Here is a 23173-nt window from a genome sequence, read left to right as displayed (position 1 = left end):
AGTGAGGGAAAACTCGAAAAGAAGGGAGAGGAAATAGTGAATGCCCTTATCTGCATAGATTAGGATGGCTGAACATTCTGGCTACAAGTCAAGCAGAAGCTATTTATCTTGCTCTCTCGTTCTGAGAGAAAATACATTTGAGAAAGGTTCTCTCTATATTTATTTTATATGATCATTATTAATAAGTCAATAAATATCAAGATACTGCTCCTCCAGTTAGCTCAATTAGGGCAGTAGGAAGTAGCAACTTGTAGGTCTACCATACATACTTGCATGAGTAAGACAGACTTGTTAGGAGGATCATTTCCATAATGGAACAGACATTTGGGGTTAACTTAACAGGTAACCAGTATTCTTCCAGTTCTCTCATGTCTCCACCTGCTGATGGAGTGATTGTATTACAGCCTGACAGCCAGGAGACCCACAGTAATAGGATTGATCTCACAGTGCGGCTGTTTGGTCATAGGACATCCTATTTATTATTGACTGCTGACCAACATACCTGGCGCATGTCAACATGTGTGTCAAAACAATAGCATTACAAAGATCTGGGCTAATGATCTGGGCTAATGATCTGGGCTAAGACTAAAACCATTTACCATAGCTATGAATACCTCCACTGTGTGAGTCAGGTTCCTAATCTTAATTTGAATTGAGATCCACTTCAATGAATGGCCTATATACAGCCATTCACAAATTCCCAATAACAGATTTCATTCTAGATTCCAATCTGTCTACGAGAACTATGCTCGATTGACTGGTGATTGTTGCACAGGTACTGAAGTGACTTCACATGTTTTGTCTGGCCTCAAAATCTAAATATTACTACTATCTGAACTGTCACATTCTCATTTCATGATCTAATGATAGTTATGCTTTTTACACAGTCTGATTATGGTCAATATCATGAATGGATACACGCATCTCTGTCTCCCATGTTTTTATTGGAGTAACCCCACAGGAAAACTACATCAGATTCATCAAATGACACCAATACAGAACATGGAACTAGTTATTGTGTTTAATACTTAAGCAAGAAGGCACAAAAGGGTACGGTATACAACCAATATACCACGGCTAAGGGCAGTTTTGGAGTGCCTGGATACAGCCCTTTGATATATTGGCCATATTCCACAAACCCTGAGGTGACTTATTGCTATTATAAACTGGTTACCAACGTAATTAGACCAGTAAACAGTATTTTTTTGTCATACCTGTGGTATGATATACCACGGCTTTCAGCCAATCAGCATTCAGGGCTCGAACCACCTGGTTCATAATGGTGTTTATACACTCCACTCACCCAAAATCACATCCTATTCAATAAAGTAAGAAAAGTAATGGACACAAAATATAATTCATAGAATAGTACAATATACAGCATTTACAAATCCACATCCAAAAGCTGCCAGTATTCTACCAAGGGTTGAAATCAGTGAAACATGAGTTATAGCATGAGTCTTTCAAGTAAACTGTTACCGCAGCATGGCAATATTAAACTGTTGATAACAACCATGGTAAAGAGAAGTAAATATGTACTACTGCTTTATGGAGGTAGTGAGTGCTCGACCGGAAGGTAATCTATCACACACCAGATATTTTATGTTATGTAATGTCTCATGAAAAGAAAAGTGTAAGCAGTTGACACATCAGAGTCTTTCTGCATCAGGGATCTATCTACACAGGAAGTGTATTTGCCCCACTACACCTGTGAGTCAGAACAGATGGAATCACAAACTGTAATCTCATTGTCAACATAGTCAGCAACTCAATGCCTTGGTCAGGGTCTCAAGAGTCTTTATATACATATTTATTTTTACCTTTATTTAACTAGGCAAGTCAGATAAGAACACATTTTTATTTTCAATGACACCCTAGGAACAGTGGGTTAACTGCCTTGTTCAGGGGCAAAACAACAGATTTGAACCTTGTCAGCTCGGGGATTCGAACTTGCAACCCAACGCTCTAACCACTAGGCTACCCTGCCGCCCCATATGGTCTTGGTCTGGAGAGCTTTAGTCGTGACTCCATCCAAATCTTCACGCCATCTCTACATCACTCCCACCCAGTGCCCCATCACCAATGACATTAGCGACCCGATGATGACGATGATGCTGTTATAGATGGGCCCACTGGATGCTCCATAGTAGTAACCCATATCCCCAGAGCCCTCTGGACCTTCATAGCCACCAGGCCTGGGGCCATACCCTCCAGCTCTGGGGTACCCCCCATAGCCTCCTCCATAGCCTCCTCCATAGCCTCCATAACCACCTCCATAGCCTCCTCCATACCCCCCATATCCTCCTCCGTAGCCAGGACGACTCAACGCACTACCCAGCATTGCTCCCCCCACGGCACCAGCAGCAGCAGCCCCTGCCATCTTCCCGGCACTGGAGCCGCCACTCTGGGCAGGCATTGGTCGGTATGCCTGTCCACTCGAGGATGGCATTGGTCGGTATCCCGTGCCTCCACCTTGACGAGGGTAACCTCCACCTCCACGGCTACTACCGCCCCACCCCCCACTACGACCGAAGCCCCCACCACGACGAGCCTCTGAGGTGGGGCAGACGGTTGCTAGGAGCAACAGGCAGGTTGCCACAGTGAGGAGAAGTCTCCGTTGGCCAACCATCCTCATTCTCTGTGAAAACAAGATCATGAACGGTTTGTGATTGATGAGAATATCCCACATTTCCACACTAGCGCTGGGTCATAATCAAGACAAGAACAAGACATGATCATGACTGTGTGTGCATGAAGTGGGATAACCCTACGAGCTAATCCAGTGTCAGTTAGGATTTAAACCACCTGTGGGTTAACTGGGTTGATTGACAAGGGAAAGCTGATCCAGATCTGTGTTTAGTGTCAGCTGCCAGCCTTAAGACCCACACAGTGATGTAATGCCTGCATTCATCAGCAAGTCTGGACAGTCTGTCCAGTGATTAGTACAGTGGAACATAACATACACACACACACACACACACACACACACACACACACACACACACACACACACACACACACACACACACACACACACACACACACACACACACACACACACACTTGAGTATGGTAGAACACAACGTACACACACACTAACGCACTAATGTTTTCGTCACTGCAGGCTTTGAGAATGTGCTAAGTAAAGGTTATTTTTACGCTAGAGACAAATTAAGAGCAGGGCAGAGCGAGCTGCGGCTGCTAATCCAGCTTTGACAGGAGAGTGTTACATGAGCTGTGAGAAGTCAACACACAATAGCATAGATAAGATCTAACAACTCAACATAGTTTTTAAGTCTTCAGTGGATTGACAAGTCAGTATATAAACTCAGGTTGGTACGAACTCTGGTTCTAGTCTAGTATGAAAAACAACGAGGGGATTGAAGGGAGAGTTTCTACTGTCAACATTTTTTCTCTTAAACCTTTTTTGATGCGAGTTGACAATAGTCCTTGTCAATCCCCTTTTTTGTGTTTCAAAACCCAAGAGATACATTTTCTACTTGGTCAGGAGATGACCACTAGACCAATGCCATAACAGATTAACTTCACAAGTACCATGTTACTACATCTCAATAATGGTCATATGGTTTTTACCTCCATAATCTCTCTCCTTTCTCTACCTCTCATCTCTCTCCTCTGTCTCTCTTACTCAGACCTCTTTACCACTAATCTGTCCTACCTAAGATTGTTTGTCTGTCCTCCTCTCTCCCCATCATCATCACACAGCATTACAGTGTAATCTGTGTCCTTGGCTCCAAGGCTATCCTTACCCCTTAGCCTTTTGTCTGTAGAATAATCCAATACAGTAGCTTTCCAGTTTCCAAGATTACCTACATTAGAGATCAGCGGAGGCTGGTGAGAAGGGCTATAGGAGGATGGGCTCATTGTAATGGCTGGGATGGAATTAATGGAACAGTATCAAACACATCAAACATATAGAAACCACATGTTTAACGCCATTCCATGAATCCCACTGCAGCCATTACAATGACCCCATCCTCCTATAGCTCCACCCACCAGCCTCCACTGGTAGATATTATTTCAGAAAACGGAGAGTTCTATAACTTCCCTCCTGGTTCATTCAGAAAACGGAGAGTTCTAGAACCTCCCTCCTGGTTCATACAGAACACGGAGTTCTAGAACCTCCCTCCTGGTTCATTCAGAAAATGGAGTTCTAGAAAGTTGTAAATGTAATCCTTGTTCATTCAAAAAAAAAGAGAATTCTAATCTAAAATATTGCTCATACTTCACACTCTTTGAATGAGTTTGGACGGATGTTAATAGTTTATCTTTAGCCTCTTAAGGATCCAATTCTGATTGTTTACTAACTTGATCTGGGCAGCTCTACATAGATTTTGGTAACTGTTTAGGCATGGTGTAAATATCTACGTAAAACCCTTTAGACTAACATTTGACCACTATAGAATGAGTTATACAGGTGACAATACAACTGGGTCAAACATTGGAAAATAACACTAATGACACACGTGATGTACCTGCATTAATGCATCTTGGTATTTGTATTTTACAAATCCCAGATAACAGTTACAGTATGCTACATCATCAATAACACAGACTTAAATATCTTTAGAAATGATAGAATGATAATTGAATGTACATTTGACTGCAAAGCTAAAAGCAGTAGTGAGAGTTGAAACTCTTACCTGTAGAAGTTGACAAAGAGCTGAGGAAAATCACAGATGGGTCAGAGGATGTCCGTTGCTTGTTCTGTTGTCCTTTTGGCTCTCTCCTTTGTGTGTGTGATCGTCAGCGATTCCTGTGACTGTCTGGGAGAGAGAGTGTGTGGGACGGGTCTCTTCAACCTCCAAATGGTCTCAGCCAGGTAGAGAGGGGATCTATCTCTGACCTCCTCATTGGCTGAGCAGGATAAACAATGATGCTCATCCCTGCTAACACTGTAGTTACAGTAAGCCCCTGCCCCAACAACACAGAAATACATGCAAACTTAGCTGTACACTTAGCCATAGATAACCTGTGTGTGTGTGTGTGTCTCAGCCCCTAACCCACCAACGGAGTAGAAACTCAAAACGACCTGTGTGTGTGTGTGTGTGTGTGTTTAGCCTGCTGTTACTGTAAGCCTCCTAGCCTACCAAAACAGACAGCAATAATACAGAGTAATATCATACAGCTTTGTTTTAACAAGTATAATACAACCAAGATAACAGACCAAATAATCATTATTGTAAAAAGCTGCATTTCTATATAGTGGCATGTGCCTTTGAAGAGTTTCCCCAAAGGAGCGCTCAGTCAGAAAGTCAGAATGCAACATTAAAACAGCTAAAGTATTTTATTATGAAATAAATGTGTCAGTCTTGAAAGAGCCATAGAAATTGAAAGGACAGACATACATGCACACAAGCGCACACACACACACGCTCGCTCACACACACAATATACAGAAACCTTTTAAAAGCTGAGGGTAGATATAGGTGTAATAGAATTGTTGTACCACATCTCAAAGTACTGTATACAGTCATACACACGCACGCAGTCACACAGATCAATATCTACCAGGAAAGTAAGTACTGCTTCAGAAATGTGTGCACACACACACAAACACAACCTAACACACACATACAAAACATTCCCTCGTTTGAGCTATTGTAGTTGATTCATCATGTGGGGCGGCAGCGTAGCCTAGTGGTTAGAGTGTTGGACTAGTAACCGAAAGGTTGCAAGTTCAAATCCCCGAGCTGACAAGGTACAAATCTGTCGTTCTCCCCATGAACAAGGCAGTTAACCCACTCCATCATTGAAAATAAGATTTTTTTCTTAACTGACTTGGCTAGTTAAATAAAGGTAAAAAATAAATGTACATAATTCACAATCTTAAGGAACTCTGGTCCTCTCTATGTTTTGTGCTTCAGTCTCCAGGTAGGCTAGTAGAGCAGACACACAGGTCATATCACACTACACTATACTATGTGATTATGGGGCGGCAGGTAGCCTAGTGGTTAGAGCATTGGGCCAGTAACTGAAAGGTTGCTCGATCAAATCCCCGAGCTGACAAGGTAAAAATATGTCATTCTACCCCAGAACAAGGCAGTTAACCCACTGTTCCCTGGTAGGCCGTCATTGTAAATAAGAATTTGTTCTTAACTAACTTGCCTAGTTAAATAAAGGTAAGAAAAAATAACAGACAGGTAGCAGAAATACATGTTTTTGTCCCCCACTACAACTGGTCAGGAGACAGTTTTAGATGAACTGGGGCAAGAAAAGTCATGAAGTTACATTACAGTTCCTGCCTCTGTAGAGCTGATCATGGAAATAGTACTGTACCACACTTGTGTGACAGGCATGTTTCAACACCACATACTGTCACCGGACAGGAGTCATTCAACCCCCCTACCGACCGACTGGGTGGGTGAGAATCTCATCTGGCGTGGGATGCCACTCTTGAGTCTTAAGGCAAGTTCTGGTTTGGAGAGGGAGACAATCAGTGATCTGCAGGTGGCAAAATGGGGCTTTGGTCAAAAATAGAAAATACAAATATGCAAGGAGAGAGAGGTAGAGAGAACAATGGAGGGAAAGAGAGATATATATATAGTTCTGTCTAACTCAGTAGAACTAAGAAACGAAGAAAGAGATTTAGATGTGCTTTAGGTTATTTTGCATCTGAGTGGTATAGGACATGGGACAGTCTCAATGCCCCATACAGAGCCACAAGAGACAAATGCCAACCTTTTACCTTCATTATTAACCATTATTACTGCTGATATTGATACAGTTAATACGCAGATAGCACGACAGAGAGGCAGGTGTGTCAGAGAGGGATTGGGACAGCAAGGAGAATGTGTACCGTTTGTTCATGGTAGGGACGGAGCAGACATCATGTTTCATAATGACCCCAACCTCAACTGAGGAAGGTACCACACACAACTCAGCTCACACAATTAGTACACTGTCCCTATAGAGGTCTTGGAAGAGATTAAAGCGAGGTCGGAATGGATGCCTGTCCTCAGGGTGGTTCATGGCCACCCCTGTTTGGGGTAATGGGACAGCGTCTGGGGTTGGGAGGATCAGGTGGTCCCTCCCTAGACCAGGTCACATACAGGCAGTCCCCTCAGGAAGACAACGCAGCTGCTTCTCAATGATACACCGCAGAAATGTATACCTACAGATAGAGAGAGAGCAAGTGAGAGAGAGAGAGAGAGAGAGAGAGGGAAGAGAATAAGACATAAATACACAGTACATGACACCATAAACACAGCCATTCAGGGGAGGTAGGTAGATGTTGCCTGCACCTCACCTGCTCCTGAGTTTCTGCACCTCCCGGTCCTCTTCCTCCTTCAGCTTGGTGATGAAACTCTGCAGCACTGGCATCTCAAACTTAATATACTGCGCCACCTGGTTAGGAGGAGGAAGAAATGCAATTACAAACACAGACTTGGCCTGAACCCTCAACTATTACAACATCACAATACTGTAATAATAACAATTACATAAAGGATGTCATACAGTCATAATAGCGTATTTCAGTTGATGGCCATTGACTTCACACTGTCAAGCCGGTGGCAAGTCATTGTTGAGGACAACTAATTGGCTCGGCTTGCAGACCCCTAAGCTGCTTAACTTAAGTAAATTATGGTTTTGGTTTGACTCTGGACTGTGTTATGGTAAAAGGTCTATTTAAATTCTAGTCTAGTGCATAAATAGCCCACTGCAGGTTATATTGAACTGAGCCCTTTTGTAATAGACAAGGGGACATACAGAATATTCCATTCTGAGGACGTGATTAAGTTTATGCGCACTAAGAAGTGGGGAAGGATTTAGCAGTTACACAGTGGTATGTAGGCCGGGAATGATTGGGCAGTTATACATTAGCAGTCTTACATCATAGGTGACTTCCTCTCCCAGGTCCTGCTCCATCAGGAAGATTCTGCTGACCTGTTCACACGGACCCTGAAGCACACGCAGCACCAGGGGGTAGTCACTGCGCTTCAGCTTCGCACGCTCTGAAAGAAGAAACATTGTCAAACCTTTACTGCATTACAACGGGTGTGCTTAAGTTATGCTAGTAGATCGCCATGCTTTGCCACAGAGCTGCAGCACTCTCATGCACGCGCACACAAACACACACACACAGTTAATAATGCATAGTCTACTCTAGGATAAACACAGACATTGCTCACATGGACCCTGTGAAAGGGAGAAAGTGATTCAGCTTCACACTCTGTGGCAGACACACAACCACACAACACAACACCGCACTCACTCACCCCCGCTGGTGTGTACAAGGTACAGTGCAAAGTCATCTGGGCTGTTCTCAATCTTGAACTTGTTAAGTAGCACTCGTAGCACCTGGGGCGTGGTCATACAACTGTTGATCCGCACGTTAGTCACTGAACCATACGCTGGAGTGAAGATTGCAGTCTGAAGGGGCGATGGGGGCAGCACAATTATGAGAAGGGGAGAGGAATGAGAGAGAGAGAGAGAGAGAGAGAGAGAGAGAGAGAGAGAGAGAGAGAGAAAATGAGTTTATTTGTGGTATTATGTTGTCGTTGTAGTAGTGTGTAGCTGCAGTATTATGGTGTGTGTGTGTGTGTGTGTGCATGGGTACCTTGTAATTGTAGAAGTGTCCATTGATGGAGAAACGGTGTCGTCGTATCCTCCTCTGGTCGCTAGGCGACCGGCGCTGGGCCTTCCTCAGAAACCCGGCATCGCTCTTCGTCCTCAGCAGCTGGGCGGAGCGCTCATATTCCTCTGTCCAACCAGAGCATAGAGATAGGAGAAAGGGGAGGAGTCAGACAATCACGTTCCTAAGAATGTCACAGAATGTTCTAAAAATGGATTGTGTTGAACAGACACGGCTATCTAATGTAGGATAAATAACTGAGTTATCCATAATAACATGCTGAAGGTTTTCAGACTAGTCTTCTATAAGACCCACCTTCTTCCTCATCCGCCTTCACAATACTGTCCTCTGATTGGCTCTCGTGCTCTGTCACTTCTATGTTGGGCAGGGTCTGCTGGGTACCTTCATTGCTATTGACATAGAGAAAACATGAATATTCCCATATTTAATAGCTTGACATTATTTATGACACATTATCTTCTCTTCAAAGTTGTTCTACATCAAAGTGTAAATGAGACAGGTAGAGGAACAGTGAAATATGGTCTCTATGTAATCATTAGTGCCGGCCACTTATCCAGCATTTATTCACATGACTTTAATAAAATATTTCAGTTCAAATCAAATTTTATTTGTGTGTTTAGCAGATGCGATTGCGGGTGTAGCGAAGTGCTTGTAGCAAGTTGTTGTGTATATTACATTAGTTTTATATAATGACTATAGAGCTGCCGCCTATCCTGTCTGACAATATCCCTATTTTACTAGTTCTTCAAAGTAAATAAGGTATACTTTTAATACCAACTACCAATCACTTAGATCACTTCGATTTTCAGGTAGAGATACCTCGCGAACAACTGCTCTCTATCCCTCTTGATTGTGCATTCTTCTGTCTCTTATGTACAGTAGCAGGCATAAAAGAAACAGACCTGAGGCACGCAATGGATTATGGTCATTCTAGTTAATTAGCAGGTTATCTGTGCTGAACTACTCAGAATTTTGGTCTGTTGGAAACTACAACTCCCTACTACATCGCACAGTTCAGGCTGGATCTGATTTATCTCTAGAGAAACTGCAATGTGCACATTGAGATCACAGAATTCAAATAACAGAAAGGTTGGTTCATCTCTCAGCACTACTGACAGGAGACAATATGTGTGGTCAAAGTAAACTAAAAACCCTATATTTAGGTTGCCGTAACCCACCCTGGTTATAATAAAGAGATATCAATATGGCCATGGTATCAGGACATACTGTAATAACAAAAAGATACACCCTTGGTAAAAACATAGACCTTTTATACATACAGTATGTAGTACGTTTCTATATGTTGCCTTGGTATGGTAACCAGAGCATCACTCCCTACCTCTGATTATCCAGGGCACAGCCGGAGTGCCAGGATGTAGACGAGGGAGGAGGTCTGATTCGCTCGTGATCGTCCTGCATCTGCAATCTGATAGGTCGACGCAGGCCCCAGGAGATATTCAGCAAACCCTCCACGATCAGCTCCCCTTCCTCCTGTAGAGACAGAGTTACCATAATCAATAAACACACACACACACACACACACACACACACACACACACACACACACACACACACACACACACACACACACACACACACACACACACACACACACACACACACACACACACACACAGTTATTACCCCTTCGGGGCAGGGTGAATTATTGAACAGTCAGTTTGGGGTAAATTATAGAGCAAAGTAATGAGAGAGGATAGATGAGAGAGAGAAAGAAAATAAGGAAGAGAAAGACTATAAATGCAATGAAGAGGTGAAATAGGAGGGTGCAGCTATCAGACAATTCTCACTCTTACTCTCATTCACTTGCACCAACACAAACACACCTCTCTGTGTCTCAACTGCAGGTTATGTCCTTCATAATAGAGGTTGTAGGTTTTGAGATGGGACAGGACTGTTGCCCTGAAGACAGAAACACAACATTCTTCACAACAATTTATTACTTTACACACATTTTAATATTATACTTTTTGATATTACTACACACGTCTGAACACACTGTGTGTGTGTGTGTGTGTGTGTGTGTGTGTGTGTGTGTGTGTGTGTATGTATGGCATACTTGCTGATGAACTTGTTGTCTCCAATCTGAACCCCATCCTGCATGTTATCCATTCTCAGTCAGCATGAGAGGAGCTAGAGAGAGAGAGCGTGAGAGAGAAAGACAGAAATTGTGATCAGATGCTTTTAAACATTAATGTGGATAGATGCTGAAGAACAATAGATACACACTGAAGTTAAAGCTTGGTCGCAAATGGGTCTTCCAAATGGACAATGACCCCAAGCATACTTCCAAAGTTGTGGCAAAATGGCTTAAGGACAACAAAGTCAAGGTATTGGAGTGGCCATCACAAAGCCCTGACCTCAATCCTATAGAAAATGTGTGGGCAGAACTGAAAAAGCGTGTGCGAGCAAGGAGGCCGACAAACCTGACTCAGTTACACCAGCTCTGTCAGGAGGAATGGGCCAAAATTCCCCCAACTTATTGTGGGAAGCTTGTGGAAGGCTACTCGAAACATTTGACCCAAGTTAAACAATTTAAAGGCAATGCTACTAAATACTAATTGAGTGTATGTAAACTTCTAACCCACTGGCAATGTGATGAAATAAATAAAAGCTGAAATAAATTGTTCTCTCTACTATTATCCTGACATTTCACATTCTTAAAATAAAGTGGTGATCCTAACTGACCTAAGACTGGGAATTTTTACTAGGATTAAATGTCAGGAATTGTGAAAAACTGAGTTTAAATGTACTTGGCTAAGGAGTATGTAAACTTCCGACTTCTTCTGTAGCTAGTTAGATGCATCTTTTAGCCAGCCAGTTTGTATGCAGGGTTAATGTTGTTCTCTCTGCTATGACAGCTCAGACCCATGTGATATGGGTCTGTGAGTTTTTATGGGTCCTTCCTGGTGTGACTCGACAAACTGTCTCTGTGACACAAGTCTCTGTCAGTGTGAGATGGAGGACACAATCTCTACACAATCTCTCTCTTCCTCTTTTCCATCTGTCTAAAACAAACCACACACAGAAAACCACTATCACACGATCGGAAGCTTCCATGGTGACCATCACACACGCACACAAACAGATGTTGGACTTTAATTTAACATGGAATGCTGCCAGCAACCTCACATGTTTCCTTCCTGCCCAGCTGAAATGGTAAGTGTGTGTTAGGGGGCAGCACAGAAGCATCCAGATGGACAAGAACAGGTGCATGAATCATTTCAGTTGCACACAGTGTCTCAGCCTTGTCCCAGGTACCAGCAAGCTAAATTCCTCCTCCTTGAAAGACCTCTTAAATCCCTGCCATTAGCACATACACTCTAACACACTATTATGCTACCCAGTGTATCTTGCTACAACTACTGTGGCAGGCTACCTCACTATTTCATTGCTGAAATAGTGCGTGTTTGTGTGCGTGTGTAGAAGGCCGCTGTGTGGCTTACCGTGCTAAGATCTGTATGATCCTGGTAGGCCAGGAAAGAGAGAGAGATCCGCTAGCTGCACAAACACACAATAAGTTAGTCCTCAGGGTCCAGTCAGAGGAGTTTACCTGAAGACGGCCCGGCTGGACCCAATGAAGCTACTGTGTCCTTTCTGTGGAGGAGAGAGAGAGAGTTCAGCACCAAGCGTGGCTCTTCAGAGTCTGTCTCAGTGGCTGTGTACCCAGGGTAGATGACCCAGGGCCTCAGTCTAAGGCTTCAGTGTGTTTGTAAGGGAGAGGGGAGAGGCGATGGAGAGAGCACCAGAGAGTGGCGGTTGAAGGGGCTGGTTAAAAGGAAGCGCTCCCCATCCGCTAATCTCTTCCTCCTTCAGAGCCTCAGTCACGGCGAAACTGACGCTGCCGCTCTGACATGAGAGATACTTCCTCAATTCAAACTACAGACATAAAAATATATCGCTCGCTCGCACACGCACACACACACACACACACACACACACACACACACACACACACAGCTTCTCTCTGAAAGGCTCACACGTACCCCCGTATACAGACCGAGAGGTATTGAGCGGTATGAAGCAACAGACAACAACCACACCCACAGTCTACCTCAGGTGTCCAGCCAATGCCTCACAACCATAAACACATTAAATGATCGTGACCATATGAAAAATGTAATACCAATCAACCCACACACCATGCAGCATTATCAATATTTCAGCACCTACATTAGGCCCTGTCAGGCACCACCGAACAACACAATAGGAGACATTAGCCTTTAAAGGTCCAATGCTGCTACTTTTATCTCAATATCAAGTCAAGGGGTGTGAATACTTTCTGAAGGCACATTTTTGACTGCACTGGGCATTTAATACCAAGACCAGGGATGGGTGGCTGTGGCTCAGTCCTTGAGGGCGGAAGTATGTTGGTTCAAGCCAAAGGTCCTAGGAATATAGGACCCACTACTGGTATGTTGTTTAAGACTGGACTGTGGCCCAAGAAACCTCTAAAAGGCTTTGGAGTTTAAGACTGGGCATGTGGGAACCCCTGGTCTAGCCTGGCAGTTCTACATCAATAATGAAACCTAGATCTAAAATCTTGCGTAACTGCATAAGCTACTTTATGTTACGTACATCTGTCCACCAGAGATGAATAATGATGTGTCTACACTGGCACACTACTTATGATCTGTCTCAATTGAGTCTTTCTGCTGCTTGCAGAAAATGTACCATGCCTGTTGTTTTGGGGGGAAACGACCGTCCGTATCAAAAAACAGACAAATTGACCCAACATTGACCCAGGCTAGCTCAGCCCATGGCTCTGTGTTCTGTTACTGTGTTCTATTCTGCATTCCAGCTGGGATGATGGATTTTGGGATAATGTGCTCTGTTCTATCTGGATGGGGCTCCAAAAATAGTCCCCGGGTCTTCCCCTCCCTCCGCATTCTCTTGAATCCTTCTCTACAACAACCACAGCAGCCAAGCCTGTCTCTCTCTCTCCTCCACCCTTTAACAACCACAGCAGCCAAGTCAGTATACCTCTCCTCCTCCACCCCTTACCAACCACAGCAGCCAAGCCTGTCTCTCACTAGTCTAAGCATTGCTCTCTCTTCCTCCCTCTTTCCGGACAATTATAGTGCCTTCAGAAAGTATTCACACCCCTTGACTTTTTCCACATTTTGTTATGTTACAGCCTGAATTTAAAATGTATTAAATGTAGATGTTGTGTTGCTGATCTACACACAATACCACATAATGTCAAAGTGGAATTATATTTTACAAATGAATTAGAAATAAAAAGCTGAAATGTCTTGAGTCAATAAGTATTCAACCCCTTTGTTATGGCAAGCCTTAATAAGTTAAAACATTTATGGCTTGGGGGCAGTATTTTGACGTCTGGATGAGAAGTGTACCCAAAGTAAACTGCCTGTTACTCAGGCCCAGAAGCTAAAATAATGTATGTGAGTATAACAGAACTGATATGGCAGGTGAAAACCTGAGGAAAATCCATCCAGGAAGTGGGATTTTTTTGATGTGGGTATTTTCAATTGAATGCCTAATGGGTTAGGACCCAGATTGTAGTTCCTATGGCCTCCACTAGATGACAATAATCTTTAGACATTGTTTCAGGCTTGTTTTCTGAAAAATGAAGTTGTTTTTCCTTTCTATTGAATATGCTATTGTCCGATTGAAATATTATCGATTATTTAGACAATTGACAACCTGACGATTAATTATAAACATCCATCATTTGACATGTTTCGACGAACTTTACCGGTACTATTAGGATCTATTCGTCTGCATGTTTTTGGTTTTTACCCCTTTTTTTCTCCCCAATTTCGGGGTATCCAATTAGTTACAGTCTTGTCTCATCGCTGCAACTCCCGTACGGACTCGGGAGAGGTGAAGGTCGAGAGCCATGCGTCCCCGAAACACAACCCAACCTAGCTGCAATGCTTCTTGACACAACGCACATCCAACCCGGAAGCCAGCCGCACCAATGTGTCGGAGGAAACACTGTACACCTGGCGACCTGGTCAGCGTGCACTGCGCCCGGCCCGCCACAGGAGTCGCTAGTGCGCGATGCCAGCCAAACCCTCCCTAACCCGGACGACGCTGGGCCAAGTGCGCGTTGTCCAATGGACCTCCCGGTCGCGGCCGGCTGCAACAGAGCCTGGGCTCGAACCCAGAATATCTGGTGACACAGCTAGCATTGCGATGCAGTGCCTTAGACCACTGTGCCACCTTGGAGGCCTTGTTTGCATGTTTTGACCGCCTTTGAGCCAGTGGATTACTGAACAAAACTCGCCAACAAAAACTGAGTTTTTGGGATATAAAGAGGGACTTTATCGAACAAAACAAACATTTATTGTGTAGCTGGGACTCTTGTGACTGCAACCATATGAAGATCTTCAAATGTAAGTGATTAATTTTATCACTATTTCTGACTTTTGTAATTCCTTTACTTGGTTGTAAAACGTTTGTATGCTTTTGTAAGCGGGGCGCTGTCCTCAGATAATCGCATGGTATGCTTTCGCCGTAAAGCCTTTTTGAAATCTGACAAAGCGGCTGGATTAACAAGAAGTTAATTTTTAAACCGATGTATAACACTTGTATTTTTTATGAATGTTTATTATGACTATTTTGGTATTTTGAATTTGGAGCTCTGCAATTTCACCGGATGTTGTCGAGGTGGGTCGCTAGCGGAACACCTGCGCCAGAAAGGTTAAGGATTAAAAATGTGCACTCACTCTGTGTGCAATAATAGTGTTTCAAATTTTGGAATGACTACCTTATCTCTGTACACCACACATAAAATTATCTGAAAGCCCCTCAGTTGAGCAGTGAATTTCAAAGACAAATTCCACCAAAAAGACCAGGGAGGTTTTCCAATGCCTTGCAAAGAAGGGCACTGAATATCCCTTTGCGCATGGTGAAGTTATAAATTACACTTTGGATGGTGTATCTATCACGTTTCAAGGTAAGACCCAGATGCAGACTGTGTCGAAGTAACAATGTTTATTACAACAGACGCAAAGGCACAGGACAGCAGGCAGGCACAAGGTCAGGTCAGGCAGAGGTCGGTGATCCAGAGTAGTGGGGCAAAGGTACAGGATAGCAGGCAGGCCAGGTCAGGCAGAGGGGTCAAAGCCGGGAAAAACTAGAAAACAGGAACTAAGACAAGACAGGAGCAAGAGAGAAAATGCTGGCAACAGACAAACAGAGAACACAAGTATAAATACACAGGGGATAACGGGGAAGATGGGCGACACCTGGAGGGGGGTAGAGACAAGCACAAAGACAGGTGAAACAGATCAGGGCGTGACAGTACCCCCCCCGCTAAAGGGACGCCACAAGGCGTCCTACCTGGGCGCATACCTGGTTGAGCGGGGTGCCGGCGTTGGAATTCAGAGATGAGGCCTGGGTCCAGGATGTACCTAGCGGAGACCCAGCACCTCTCCTCCGGGCCAAAACCCTCCCAGTCAACCAGGTACTGGAATCCCCTGCCCCGAGGTCGAACCTTCAGGAGACGTCTCACCCTGTATGACGGTTGGCCGTCGATGAGACAGGGGAAGAGGGGTGGGCCTGGAAACAGAAGACAAAGGGCTGTGAGACATGGTTTAATTCTAGACACAGGAAAGGTAGGAAGTATACAGAGGGTACGGGGCAACTGAGGACGAACAGCAGAGGCGTTAATGATCTTGGAGCGGGGGGGTCTTGGCTTCAGTGGGTGTAGCTGCGGGTCTATAGCGGCGTGCCAGCGCATCTGGCTTGACCTTCTTGGATACTGGTCGGTGCTGCGGAGGTCCTGGTACTCAGCAGAGCTGGCGGAGAGGATCAGCACAATTTCCAAGCCCCCAGGAAGACGTCCCAGGGTAGGCAGAGCTGATTTCAGGCAATGAGTGTGGCAGGACGGGCTCCAGCCCACGATGGCACCAGTAGCCCAGTCAATAGAGGGATTGTGTCGCTGGAGCCAAGAGAATCCCAATACGACAGGAACATGCGGAGACTCAACTAGCAGGAATTGGATCGTCTCACTGTGGTTCCGACAATCGTAGGTTGATGGGTGTGGTATGGTGGGTGACCCGGGCCTACAGAGCGCCCGTCCAGCACTCTAACATCCATGGGAATGGAGAGGGGTTGAGTGGGGATGCCCAGCTCGGACGCCAGGGTAACGTCCATAAACCTCACATCGGCCCTAGAGTCGATGAGTATCTGGAGAGACTTGGACTGGTCGCCCCACAGCAGGGTTGCGTGGAGAGGTGGGCAAGTAAGAGGAGAAGAAAAATTATCTTTAAGAACCACCAGAGTACTCACTCCAACGAATGAGCTAGGTCTCTTGAAGGGACAGGTAGATACAAAATGACCGGCAGTACCGCAATACAGACAACTCGTTGTCATGTCTGCGTACGCGTTCGGCTGGAGACAGCCTAGCCCTGCCGAGCTGCATCGGCTTGGGAAGAGGTGAATCGGCAGTCTTCGGAAGCTCTTGGTGGAACTCGGGTAAGCTCGGACCCTCTCGGGGACGTAGACGCCGGGGACTTCCGGAGTTCATCAGATGCAAGGTGGGATCCCTGAGTGAGCGATTAGGACCGCAATCAGACCTCTTCTCCCTCCTACGTCTCCGTAGCCGACCATCGATCCGGATGGTTAAAGTGACGAGTGAGTTGAGATCCGTCTGTAGTTCCCGGGCTGCAAGCTCGTCCTTTACTTCCACCGATAATCCGTGCAGGAACGTGTCGAAACAGCGCTTCCGGGTTCCAGGCACCCTCCGCTGCTAGGGTGCGGAAATCCACCGCATAGTCTGCCACGCTGAGGGAGTCCTGCCGAAGCTGGAGTAATCTCCGGGCAGCCTCTCTCCCGGACACCAGAGCCTCAAACTTTTTTAATCTCCGCCACGAATCCCTCCAGACTGAAGCATACGGTTGACTGTTGTTCCCAAATGGCCATAGCCCAGGCGAGAGCCCTCCCGGACATCAGCATGATGAGGTACGCTATCTTAAGAGTGGTCCGAGGGGAAGGAGGAAGCCTGCAGCTCCATGACGAGGGAACACTGAGCAAGAAACACCCGACAGGTTCCTAACTCTCCATCGAAGCGCTCCGGCAGAGGTAAGCGGGGTTCCTGGGAAACCGGGGTGATGGCGCTACTACCAGCCGGGTTACTGAGGGGCTGGGAGGTTACCGTCGTGGTAGGCTGCCTAGTAGACAACCCACGGAATTGCTCCCGCAATGTGCCCAATGCTTGACCGTGACGTTCGCCACGGCCTGGAACCACTCCATCAGAGCGCGAAGCAACTCCTCGTGCCTACCAATGGTGGCTCCTTGGGAAGAGATGGCATAGCGGAGCTGGTCCTAGTCTGCTGGGTCAGTCATGGCCAGTTCAAGGTAAGTCCCAGATGCAGAACGTGTTGAAGTAACAATGTTTATTACAACAACAGGCAGGCACAGGGTCAGGTCAGGCAGAGGTCAGTAATCCAGAGTAGTGGGGCAAAGGTACAGGACGGCAGGCAGGCTCAGGTCAGGCAGAGGGATCAAAGCCGGGAAAAACTAGAAAACAGGAACTAAGACAAGACAAGAGCAAGGGGGAAATGCTGGTAGGTTCTACGAACAAAACAAACAAACGTTAAGGAATGGGGAGTTTGCTTTCCACCAGACACTGGGAGATTAATTCACCTTTCAGCAGGACAATAACCTAAAACCCAAGGCCAATTCTACACTGGAGTTGCTTACCAATAAGACAGTGACTGTTCCTGAGTGGCCAAGTCACAGTTTTGACATAAATCTACTTGTAAATCCCTGAAAACGGTTGTTTAGCAATGATCAACAACCAATTTGACAGAGATTGAATCCAGGTGTGGAAAGCTCTAAGAGACTTGCCCAGAATGACTCACAGCTGTAATTGCTGCCAAGGGTACTTCTACAAAGTATTGACTCAGGGGTGTGAGTACTTACGTAAATTAGATATTTCTGTATTTCATTTTCAATACATTTGCTAAAATGTCTAATAACATGTTTTCACTTTGTCATTATGGGGTATTGTGTGTAGATGTTTGAAAATATATATATTTAATCAATTTTGAATTCAGTCTGTAACACAACAAAATGTGGAATAAGTCAAGGGGTATGAATACTTTCTCAAGGCACTGTATAAATTCTGTGGCTCCGAGTGCTCACGTTCCGTTAATCTAAATGACATTCCAGCCTGGGGTGCAGCAGGTAATTAAGCAGGCTTCAAAGCATACGTCTTCAGCAGCAGCCTTCATAAACATAATACAACGGTCACAAATGAATGAACCAGGTGATTCCGCTCAACATAACAGACAAACAAAATCTCTACCGGTCTTTTTTTATGGGGTGCACGTCATAAAAACATTCTAAAAACATGTTTTCACTTTGTCATTATGAGGTATTGTGTGTAGATAAACTTTTTTTTTTTACCCATTTTGAATTCAGGCTGTAACACAACAAAATGTGGAATAGGTAAAGGGGTATGAATACTTTCTGAAGGAAATAAGCTTTATTGGCATGGAAAGCAGGTATAAATATTGGCAAAGCAGAAGAGTTTTAGACTACTTTCTACTGCCTCTTCTCTTCCCCCTCCCTCTATCCTATCTCTCGCTCTCTTGCGCTGAACTCCTGGTCTATTGCTTCCTTGTTGTAAAATATATATTCTCATTAGTGCTGTTGTTTCCTCTTTATCTAACTTGTTTTCCTCCATCCCTTTTACCATTCTCTCTCTGACTCCACCCCCCCCTCCCTCCACCTCCCACAGACTGGCACTAATCCACTGCCATTAAAACTCCTGACCTCAATTTCCTGACTTCTCTCTCTCTCTCACACACACACACACACACACACACACACACACACACACACACACACACACACACACACACACTTGTGTTTTGATCTCTTGCCCCGTGCCTCTGTCCTGAACTGCTTTAGCTGAAGGGATGAATGCTGGTCCAAACCTCCAGTTCCGTACTCTTCCTGAATTCCTCCCTCTCAACCCCAACTTTGCTCGCCCACTATTGTTCAAATTGCCATAGCAACCCTAAAAACATCTGATGTCTAACAACCAACTCTATCACACAGTGCCAAAGCTTTTGTGTGTGTGTGTGTGTGTGTGGGTTTGTAAATAGACAAGATGCCCCTTCAATCTGGCTCACACCATTATGGTGTCATTAGACAGGAAAAGGTGCAACACTCACCATAAAACACTTTGTTTTATTACACAACTTTAAAAGATTGATGTTTCGGCCTTCTTCAGAATCACACCATTATTGTGAAATTGCATATGACCTTAGGAAGCATAATAGTATATTAATCATTTAAGGTACAGGCCAATATTATGAATTCCCTCACAACTTAATGTGGAAAATATGACCACATGCTTGGACATCCACATCTGAGAGGATCAGTCTCTGGGCACTACCACTGGCCAGTGTGTATATATATATGTGTGTATATGTGTGTGTGTGTGTGTGTGTGTGTGAGAGTTTGTGTGAGAAGAATCTTAAGTAGCCTATCTGATACTGATGTTATGTAATCTGTCCAGACAGACACATAATGTTTTATAGACTAGCCTACTAAACTGTATAGGCAGAGCCCAGATATGGCTTCTAATCGGTTTCATTTCTGTGCAATAACATAATAAAAACTGGAAAAACGTGAATTTGTTTCCCTGCAAAAGTATCATTTGGTACTAATTGCTGTTAGTTGAGGGCTAATAGCATTGCATTATCGATGCAATAACGTTTATCTCCGATTACTTCTAAACTCTTTGTTTATGGATCTAAATTAGTCTCACACGCATTATTTTTCTAGTCACAATTGCTCTAACTGGCGAAACTATAGCCAATATCTATGCAAATACAAATAACAAAGTGTTTGCCTTGTGAGTTTATCGATCGTTACAGGCATGGCAGACTAATGTCGCTTTAACATATAGCCTACTTACGGACAGAGTTGCTAGATAGTCTGGTGATTTTCAGGACCTCTTCGGGCTTTAGTTGTTAATGTTTATGAACGATTAACTGGGCTTGGTTCTTCTCTGCCACGCTGGGTTTCGGGTGGGATACTCGTTAACCGTAAACCGTGCGTCGCTCAGTCTGCTCGTTCCCTGCTCGGTTCGCCCTATTCGGGCATAGGAAACAATCGGTGCATGCACGCACCGGGGCTTGCATGCGTGGCGTCTGCGCGACGAGAGGAGAACCCCATCTGTTGTAGTGGACCTCTGGCACCGTAGCCGGTAACCAATCAGCGCACGATCTGCCACAGCTTTGTTCGCGCTGACTGCTCACTCTCTGAATAGGTGAATAGAATAGGGGGGTGAATCTTGAAAACAATGCAACCCCCAATTCACATGCATAGGGCTGATAGATAACTAGACCCACTGTGCATACACAAGGGATAGGCCTACTTAAAGTGAGAGTTCCAATTTTCATTTTTAAACTGTGTAGGTCAAGTTCAATATTAAAACCATTAGGCTTATAGGTACTTAACCCTTAATACATGTTCATGTGCTTTGACTGATTTCAGGTGATATGTGGGGTTGTATGGCAGTAGCCTAGGCTGTATGTAATCACTCTTATTCTCAACATAGTAGTCAATGTGATGTATTTAAAGTAGGCGCCATTAAGTGGCGTTCTCTCTCTTCTCTATGTCCCACTGATCTCTTCAGTAACATCTGCTCTAGCTGTGCCGCTCAGACGTTCTGACGTCAATAAAGAGGATGGTTTAGTGCGTGATATTACTAGACACAACAATATGCCTAATCTCACTCTCACGAACACTCACTCTCAGGGATGGAGAGAGTGGACAAATTGAAAGAGGATAATTTAAACAATAGAACTGTTGAGACGATATATGATGTGGGTATGTTGTGCAGCAGAGCTAGTGTATGTTTATGTTAAGCCTAGGCTGAAATAGTAAGAGGTCTAAACACCATCTATTGATTTCTACTAACAATAAAGACAAAAGACAGCATTCATTCTGTAACATCTTATTAAATAGTTTTAGGAACAAAGAATATAACATTTTGTTGCTACTATTAGTATACACAATGCCTGGTCCAGAAGTTTTCCGCACACTGTAGCCTACTCAATTCAATATACATTTATATATTTTTACATCTGTTTAAAGTTTGTCAGGTGTTTCTCGATTTGTATGAACACTTCATTAACATGATAACAGGAAGCAATGTTGGAAATATACAATATTTTAAAAATTCTAACTATCAAAAGTATTCCACCAAACTACAGATTAAAAATAAAAATACATGTATTTTCTTTATTTTAATTAAATAAAAATGTAATAAAATGGTGCACATTGCAGCATGACAATAAAATATTAAAATGCATGATTTATTTTCTTACAAACATGTGTTTGTAATAAACATAACGATGTATTAAAAAAAAGAAAACCTTTAAAAAGATAAAACACTTGGGAAAGAGAAATGTATATTGTAGTTTCCCCTTCAAAATAACTGAAAGGGATATATTTCTTTGTGTCATAGACATGGCCATACCATGACCTGGCTCGTGGGGCATGGTTTTTAACATTGAGAATGAGTTAAAGCTCATACAGAGGTGAGGCATTAGCTTCAAATGAGGTGGTCTATGGGCTGAAGCTGAAATAACACCCTACTCCCCTAGTGGACAACATGCCATTTCAGACATTCTCTCTCTCTCGAAAACAGGTACACTTAAACAGAGAGGACACGGACACCATATCTGCACTACAGGCGTGGAGGGGGAAGATGAGGAAGGGGTGAGGAAGGAAACGGTGGAAAGAAATCTCTGCTAGTTTCATTACCATGTGGTGATGTCATAGAAATAGCATTATAGAACATGCATGTGTGTACAAAGGAATTTCCCCACAAGAAGTGCCAGAATTCACCGCCTCCTGTCCCACTCCCCATCCCACATACAAAAGACAGCAAGTTGAAAGACTGGTGTATTCCGTCTATCGTATCCACTGTTCCTAGCACTACGGAGCAGAGCAGAGGAAGGCAGTACCAAGCATGCTGCCATATCAAACACGGGTACAAATCCACACCCTGACTATAGTTAGTCTGTTTAGAGCAGAATGTTCAAGGTGTTCTCCTTTTCCCTCACACCTCCGGGTCTAGTTTGAGGGCCTAACTGAGTCATGTCCAGTTCAACCTGCTGCCTCTGGAGACTAACACTATCATTATCTCTCTGCTACAACGGAAAATCAGAACATTATTATAGGGCCAGAACAAGTCCATTCTAAACTGATAAATATCTTTCTGACATAGTGCATAAGGCACACAAATACTCTTCACATAAATTTCACTAAACAATTACTTTCTTACTAATCATAACTAAATAAAATAATCAACGAGATAAAACAAAGTAAATCTGAAATGTTACTTAACATTTTTTAAATTTCTGCATTTCTGAACCAGTGACTACTCTCACTCTCATTGTTTTGGTGCAGCAAATAGAAGAGCAAGGGAAATAGTTTGAGAAAGAATGAAGAAAGGACAGGTGCTTCTTTTGCATTTTGGTTCAGTCTGAATCTGTGCATCTTGTTCATGTTGTTAAGTCTTATGTAGGCTTATGATAG

General features: G+C 44.0%; 2 protein-coding genes across 6 annotated transcripts; both read right to left on the bottom strand.

The window, feature by feature from the left end:
• Positions 1–925: 925 nt before the first annotated feature.
• On the bottom strand, positions 926–20841 carry rasf2 (Ras association domain-containing protein 2). 5 transcript variants are annotated; one of them, XM_045706585.1, is made up of 13 exons: positions 20541–20840; positions 15959–16165; positions 12082–12232; positions 10695–10768; positions 10462–10537; positions 9957–10108; positions 8912–9006; positions 8582–8724; positions 8241–8394; positions 7855–7976; positions 7271–7368; positions 4665–7135; positions 926–2638 (listed from the first exon to the last, which is right to left on the bottom strand). In XM_045706585.1, the coding sequence occupies exons 4-12, from the start codon at positions 10745–10747 to the stop codon at positions 7066–7068; spliced, it is 963 nt and encodes a 320-aa protein (XP_045562541.1). In that variant the 5' UTR covers positions 10748–10768; positions 12082–12232; positions 15959–16165; positions 20541–20840; the 3' UTR covers positions 926–2638; positions 4665–7065.
• Positions 2051–2629, bottom strand: LOC106584928 (ctenidin-3). Its single transcript, XM_014170622.1, has one exon. The coding sequence runs from the start codon at positions 2627–2629 to the stop codon at positions 2051–2053; it is 579 nt and encodes a 192-aa protein (XP_014026097.1).
• Positions 20842–23173: the final 2332 nt, after the last annotated feature.

Source organism: Salmo salar, chromosome ssa24, assembly GCF_905237065.1.
Source record: "Salmo salar chromosome ssa24, Ssal_v3.1, whole genome shotgun sequence".
Lineage (NCBI taxonomy): Eukaryota > Metazoa > Chordata > Actinopteri > Salmoniformes > Salmonidae > Salmo > Salmo salar.
The sequence above is the reverse complement of the archived record's forward strand: the minus strand, read 5'-3'. Positions and strand labels throughout refer to the sequence as shown.